The sequence below is a fragment of the Acipenser ruthenus genome, chromosome 22 (genome assembly GCF_902713425.1).
Source record: "Acipenser ruthenus chromosome 22, fAciRut3.2 maternal haplotype, whole genome shotgun sequence".
In the NCBI taxonomy this organism is placed as follows: Eukaryota; Metazoa; Chordata; class Actinopteri; order Acipenseriformes; family Acipenseridae; genus Acipenser; species Acipenser ruthenus.
In genome coordinates this window covers 806478-813109 of record NC_081210.1, presented here as the reverse complement: position 1 = coordinate 813109, position 6632 = coordinate 806478, and the positions used below count along the sequence as shown (strand labels likewise).

Here is a 6632-nt window from a genome sequence, read left to right as displayed (position 1 = left end):
GTTCAAATAAAATCCTACTGGCCTTTGTAACCACGCCACGGGACAATATAAACACATTCAGCTCCGTAAACGAGAACACGGTTTTATAACTTCTGAAACTGCTGGTGCACGTTTTCACTAAGGGAATCAAGAAACGATTAAAACAGAGGCCACACGCGAATCGACGCAAAGCCACATGGGAGTTGTAGTTTCTTCGTATTTCTCTACCCGTTTATTTCCTTGACCTGCGAAACCGAAACACACTACAAGCCCCAGTGCGCCGCGTAGGCGGTGTTCGGCACTGTCGAGAGTGACGGCACATTACTTAATTCAATGTTGTGTGTGTGTGAATGTGTGCAGCGCTGTACTGTATTATAAATGCAATGGCTGGCTCAAGCGTGGACACGACAACCCTGTGCTTGTTTGATGTCGACGGCACTCTAACCGCGGCTAGACAGGTATGCAGTGAATACATGGTAGCACTATCGCTTTCACTGGCGCTGCTGGTGTATAGATTTTTGTAGATGCAGAGTACGCGAAAAATAAGTTATCGGTGCTGGGCTGTAACTTCCTGCTGTGTCAGTGACTGAATACAAACACGTGGTTAAATTCAAATGGGCTTGTTGGTGGAGACCAGAAATACATTTTTACTTTGGGGTTATATTGAAGCCTTTTTTTTCGTTGCACTGTTCAAACCACAAAGCTCTACCCCAGGCTGCAATGCCATTGGTGCAGCCAGACTCAAATCAGCTGGAACTGCAGCGTCACTTCCAGATTTACACTTATCATCTGCAGCCCCGTAGCCAAGCAAGCAGTTTTAGCTTTCTGGTTTTTTTTTTGTTTTTTTTTACACCACTTTCCCTTGTTCTTAACTAATATATATATATATATATATATATATATATATATATATATATATATATATATATATATATATATATATATACTTCTCTTTCATCAGCCATCAGCACTCTACACTTTAATGAATTAATGAATATATTTTCATCTTGAAAAGTTAAGAGATTTACAGTGCCACACACACACACACTATCACAGGGATGGAAATAGGACTCCCACTGCAAAGCAGTTTCACCCGTCTGATTAATCGCATAGTGAAACCTGGAATGGATCGCACCGCTATGCAGTGGGAGTCTTGTTCCCATCCCTGTGTCGTATTGTTGTGCAGTAACAGCGTGGTTCCTGGCTTGTGGAAGCATGCTCTTGTTGCTCTCAGGCTGTCGTGTGACTCGTGCCGTGGCTTCCCTCTCCTCAGAGAGTCACCCCCGAGATGGACGCGTTCCTCCAGAGGCTGAGACAGAAGGTGAAAGTCGGGGTTGTGGGAGGATCGGATTTCGAGAAGATTAAGGAGCAACTCGGGGCGGACGGTGAGTCGACAGCAGCAAGAAACCATCAGATTGAGAACTGATGGAAATCGGATGAGCTTGATCAGCCACAGTTCAGGTGTGTCTTATTAAACTCCTCGCGAAACCTGGAATGGATCAAACTGCTGTGCAACAGGAGTCTTACTTCCATCCCTGTGAGAACTGTGAGCAGACAAACTCTTCTTGGGTTGTCTAATAGGTGTGCCATGGCACATGCTGTACGTTTGTTTTTCATTTCGGGTTAGCGCAGTTTTTCTTCCGATTTTGGAACGTTCTCCAGGGCTCCGCAGTGAGAGAAAGGCAGACCAGGAGACAGGAATGGATTACTCATCCCGAGAGGAGACTGCTCTCTGCTGGCTTTAGCAATCAGCCCCTTCATCTGCATGATGATAAGGTTACCACAGTTATATCATTTGCTAATCAGTGTGGCCTGTGGTTTGCTATTTCAAGGTGGCACGTGTCACAAGAAGCATACCAGACACACTGTATTGAAATGCAGTTAGTCACTGAACTAATAATAAGGACAAATGACAATTAGGGAGGGACTGTATGCTAGTCTGAGGAAGAGCCTTTAGACAGGTGAGATTCTGGGACTGATATGTGACTACTGAAAAAGCATATTGTACAATGAGGGTACTCTGCCTTCTTTTAATGTCAATACCGCCACTTGCTGGTGAAATATTGTAACTGTTGTATCATTTGAATTTTGAATGCTTTTCTAAACTTTTCTTTCCAAATGAAAGTGTACTTTTTTTTTTAATTCTTTGCAAAACATAAATACACTCCTTTAAAATCCTCTGCAGTATGGGCGGGGAGATTTTTAGCAGTCAGGGAGCTGGGTCCTGTTTATCAGAACAGTGATAGTGTCAGCCTTCTCTCACACTCCGCCCACATTGCACCCAGCCAATCAGAGCAACTGCTCCGTCACACACCCAGGGCATCCGGCCAATCAGGAGGTGGTATCTGGGTGGTCTGCTGTGGGAGGGGTGGGTGTGCACATTGTGAAAGATCTGCAAGGTTAGAGGACTGGCAGGGGCGTGGCAGGGAGAGGGGAAGCTGTTTTATCAGATAGTGCTGTAGACCTGCAAATTGAATCTTGAAAAAGCCATCAGAAGCTGCATGCAGTGTTGTTTCTGTCTGTGATGTTCTGGCGAATTGAGAGTTTTGCACAGAAAGCTGTAGAGCTTGCATTAGCTGCCTCATGTATTCTCTTTAACCAAATGAGCCGAGTGCACTGCTGATAATAACACACAGCAGAGTGAAGCTGAGGGGTCACGCTGACACACATTTTCAGCTGCACTTTTGAAATGAAATTGAATTTCCTTGAAACTGTGTCTGCCCCAGCTAATGGAATCAGAAAATTGGTTTCCATTTGAAAAACTGTCAATAATAAAACAGAGACAGCAATGTCATGTGAGTTTATGTGCAACAGCTTGAGCTTGTCATCCTTTTGTTTTTTTTAATGCAACAGAAGTCGAGATAGGGTCTGAATTCCCTCTCCCGTTTTGGGCCTGCCCTGTCCTAGGCTGAGCCCTCATGCGTTTTCTGTTTGTTTGTTTTATCAGTAGTGGAGAAGGTTGATTATGTGTTTGCTGAAAACGGCCTGGTCGCGTACAAAGCTGGCAAACTGCTGTCCGTACAGGTTGGTAAAACTTATTTTCTGTTCGTAACTTGATCAATGTAAAAATGCTTGTTTGTTTTTTAAACAGTTTCATCTCAATTACCTCTTCTTCCTGTTCAGAGTATACAAGCTCATCTTGGGGAAGAACTCCTTCAGGACTTTATCAACTTCTGTTTGAATTACATGGCAAAGATTAAACTCCCCAAGAAAAGGTAATGAACCGGGGTCTACCTGAATGGCCCAGACGTCCACTATTACACTGCGGTTTACTTTATTTTATTTTTTAAATTTTCTTTAAGCTTTGTATCAGTCACCTTTTAATTTCTCTTCCAATTGGAAATCAAGTCGATTGATCAGGGGAACCTCTCCTGTCTCTTTAGAGGGACTTTCATCGAGTTCCGAAACGGAATGCTGAACGTGTCGCCGGTGGGGCGGAGCTGCACTCAGGAAGAACGAATGGAGTTCTTTGAGCTGGATAAAGTGAGTCGGGTGTCACCCTAACCCTAATCCATAATCCTGCCATTCATCGATGAAGTGTGAGTCAGCTTTAAATAAACAGTGCCTCGTGTCTGCTCCGGTTATTGCTTTGCACAACAGCAACACAAACATGTGAAACAACGTGTGTGTTAGTCAGTGTTTTTATTTTTACAGAAAGAACATATCCGAGATAAATTTGTAGCTGCTCTCAGGAAAGAGTTTGTCGGACGTGGGCTGGCGTTCTCTATAGGTAATATCAGTGTGCTGGTTCCTGTGTGGTTGGCGTTGTACCAGCTGGTGTGTTCGTAACTGTGGCGTGTTTGTTTTCTAACTCACCCACCCCAGGAGGACAGATCAGCTTTGACGTGTTCCCGGAGGGCTGGGATAAGAGGTACTGCCTGGGCATCCTGGAAAAGGATGCATACGAGAAGATCCATTTCTTTGGAGATAAAACCATGCCGGTAAGTGACAGCCGATGCAGCGTTTGTTATCCGCAAGTTTGAATCGCTTTAGATCCGAGACACCATTGCAGACAGAATGAAAGCGGGAATATTTTTGCTGTGAAATACTGGACAGTGATTGCATACAAATCCATTAGAAGGGTGTAGGAACCCAGTAACCAAAAAAAAATAGCATAGTGTGCATTTGCTGTTCTCCTCATAGCATGATTTTAAATGCATACAATCTGAATATATTCAGCAGGGGAAACAAAGATTAGTTGAGTAGTAATCAACTTCTAAAGATTTGCAAATGACCTGATCTTGTAAACCTAATAGGTCTCATCTTGATGGTTCACAGAGGTGTCTACCTCTCCCACCACTCTCACTGCTTCAGGTATCTCGCTGTTGTAAGGCAATCCTCTGTGCTGTGCCCTTGTGCAGCCTCATCCCTGGTGTTTGAAATGCAAAGTGATTTAATGCATCCGTTTTGTGTTTCCTGCCTCTGGCATTCATAGAGTAAGCAATTGCATTCATAGAGTAAGCAACACGTCTAACCCTTCTGTCTGATGAAAACGAGTTACGAAGAGGCGTGCCGTTAGTTCCTTGCAGCTCCCATACCGTATGCTCTAATATGTTTATTTGAACAGAATTTAATGCATCCTTTAATGAATCTAAATTGAAACGGATCGAAATCTGCTGAAGTAAGGATCAGTCTCTCTTGTCTGTCCTCAGGGGGGTAATGACTATGAGATCTACATGGACCCCCGGACAACAGGACACAAGGTCTCCTGTCCAGAGGACACCCAGCGCATCTGTGAGGAGCTCTTCTTCCAGTGAAGCCATCCCGGAGGGTCTGGTATGGATAGGCACCTCCAGCAGATTGAAGGAACAGTTAACTGGAATTCAGGGGGTGCTCTTAATATTAAACTGTAATGTAGCATCGGAGAAACACACCTCTGATTCAGGTATGCTTCTGCTAAAGTCTTTTTAATGTATCTGCCAATCAAAAAGCCTGATCAGAAGAAATATGTCTTAAGCCTAGATGTGAAACCATTCACTTAGTTCCCATCCCGGTGAGTAGAATTGTAATGACCACATATTAGGAATGTTTTTGCCAGCTTGCCCTTCAAGCTCATTTCATAATTGTTTCTGGACGGGCAGAACCACCGTGTGGATTGAACCTTTTTAAAATGTGTTCTAACCGTCTGCAAGACCAAAGGTTGAATTACTGTAATAGCAAGTGGTAATGTTAAACCGACCATCTCTTCATCTGTGTCTGTATGTGTGTTGACTGTGTTTCTGAACTGTGTGTTTTCCTGCTATAACGCAAACAGCCAGACATTAAACTGCACTAAAAAGTAACCTTTACAAAAAAGTTTATTCTAAGCGCAAATGTTATGCCATAGTGTTTGAATGGGTGGATTTTTATTTTATAAACCTGCCTGCTTTAAAGCATCACTTCCTTGCACTTTCTCACCGTTTCTTAATCTTTTTTGTGGTTTTTTTATACGCTCGTCTGCTATAACTAGGTCGTCTTCTACTCTCAGTGGCAAAAACCAGTTTAAATTCTTTGTTTTTGTGGGAAGCAGTGTCAAACATAAGAACAGTGTCTTGCTTCTGAAGCGTATCATTTTAAGTAAGTTTGAAAGTGTGCTAATGAGAGCTTAATGCATGCAAATTAGATCCGAGTCCATCTAAAAGCTTATTAAGAGACGAATCCAATGTCTAATTCCAGTCAAAACTTGAAGGGCTAAATGCAGCGTGTGACAAGCGGAAAGGAAGCCCCGATTTACATGCAATTAAAGTGCATTTAATAAAAGTCTGCTAACTCAGAAAGACAATTGCTAATAAAAGGTGGTCTCTGTGAGATCAAAGTGCATTGCTGCTATATGCATATGAATACGTGTGCTGCATTAGCATGTTTAATATGCAACCAGTCTGTACCTTCTTGCTTAAAAGGAAAGCACTTTACAGCTGAGCAATGCTTCGGTCAAACGAGGTGTCAGCAAATATATAAACGATGGACCTTTTAAAAACCGATTATTCAAAGATTAGAGCTTGAAATGTTCTGAAAGGGTACAGCGACCCCCTCGCGGGCTGTGCTGCTTCGTTGTAAGCTCCAGATTTATTTTTTAAGTAGCCGACGACTCCTCTGCACTATATAAAATGCAGGCAGCGCTTGACTGTGTTCTTCAGAGGATGGGAGAAAGCTGGAAGAAGCACACTGAAGCACAGGCACAGCACTCTATTTGTGTTTATTGAAAACCCACTGCATTCATTCCAAGTCATTTAAATTGTCAAAAAAACCCACTGAATTTAAAAATTCAACAATTAAAAAGTGGATAACAGGAAAAGCCTTAGACTCGTCTATGAAAGTACAGAACTGACAATACTGGTACAATCTTGTGTTCTTTTGCTTGTCTGGCAGCAAGTATCAGGATGTTCCTGTGCGTGGATGTTAATAAACTCAGAAGGGAATGAGTGTTTCGTGAATGCTGAGAGGAGGTGCACGCTGTTTTGAGAATCGTTTAACCAGACACACCTGTATGAATTAGCCAGTTAGCCTCCTCTCGGAGCCCCTACAGCGTTTGAAACCCGATTCTTGTCCGCGAATGCGTTTGCAGTGTCAGTGTGTACAGCTCAAATTCGCAGCTCACAGCACTGTTCCTCCCCATCAGAAGGGCTGCAGCACGAGGGAACCTCTCCTCTTCTACAATCACAATATTTAAAACT

The 6632-nt window shown here is 43.0% G+C and overlaps 1 protein-coding gene across 1 annotated transcript; it reads left to right on the top strand.

The window, feature by feature from the left end:
* Positions 1 to 116: 116 nt before the first annotated feature.
* On the top strand, positions 117 to 5367 carry LOC117973679 (phosphomannomutase 2-like). Its single transcript, XM_034926726.2, has 8 exons — positions 117 to 437; positions 1253 to 1364; positions 2927 to 3003; positions 3103 to 3194; positions 3363 to 3462; positions 3634 to 3709; positions 3805 to 3920; positions 4632 to 5367. Exons 1-8 carry the CDS (start codon positions 330 to 332, stop codon positions 4734 to 4736), a joined length of 786 nt encoding a protein of 261 aa, XP_034782617.2. The 5' UTR covers positions 117 to 329; the 3' UTR covers positions 4737 to 5367.
* The last annotated feature ends 1265 nt before the right edge of the window (positions 5368 to 6632 follow it).

Excerpts from the sequence above, each read along its gene's own strand:
- LOC117973679 (XM_034926726.2), top strand. The coding sequence starts at position 330 with ATGTGTGCAGCGCTGTACTGTATTATAAATGCAATGGCTGGCTCAAGC. Across the intron at positions 3,195-3,362 it reads ATTAAACTCCCCAAGAAAAG|AGGGACTTTCATCGAGTTCC; the intron begins GTAATGAACCGG and ends CTGTCTCTTTAG. Across the intron at positions 3,710-3,804 it reads TGGGCTGGCGTTCTCTATAG|GAGGACAGATCAGCTTTGAC; the intron begins GTAATATCAGTG and ends CACCCACCCCAG.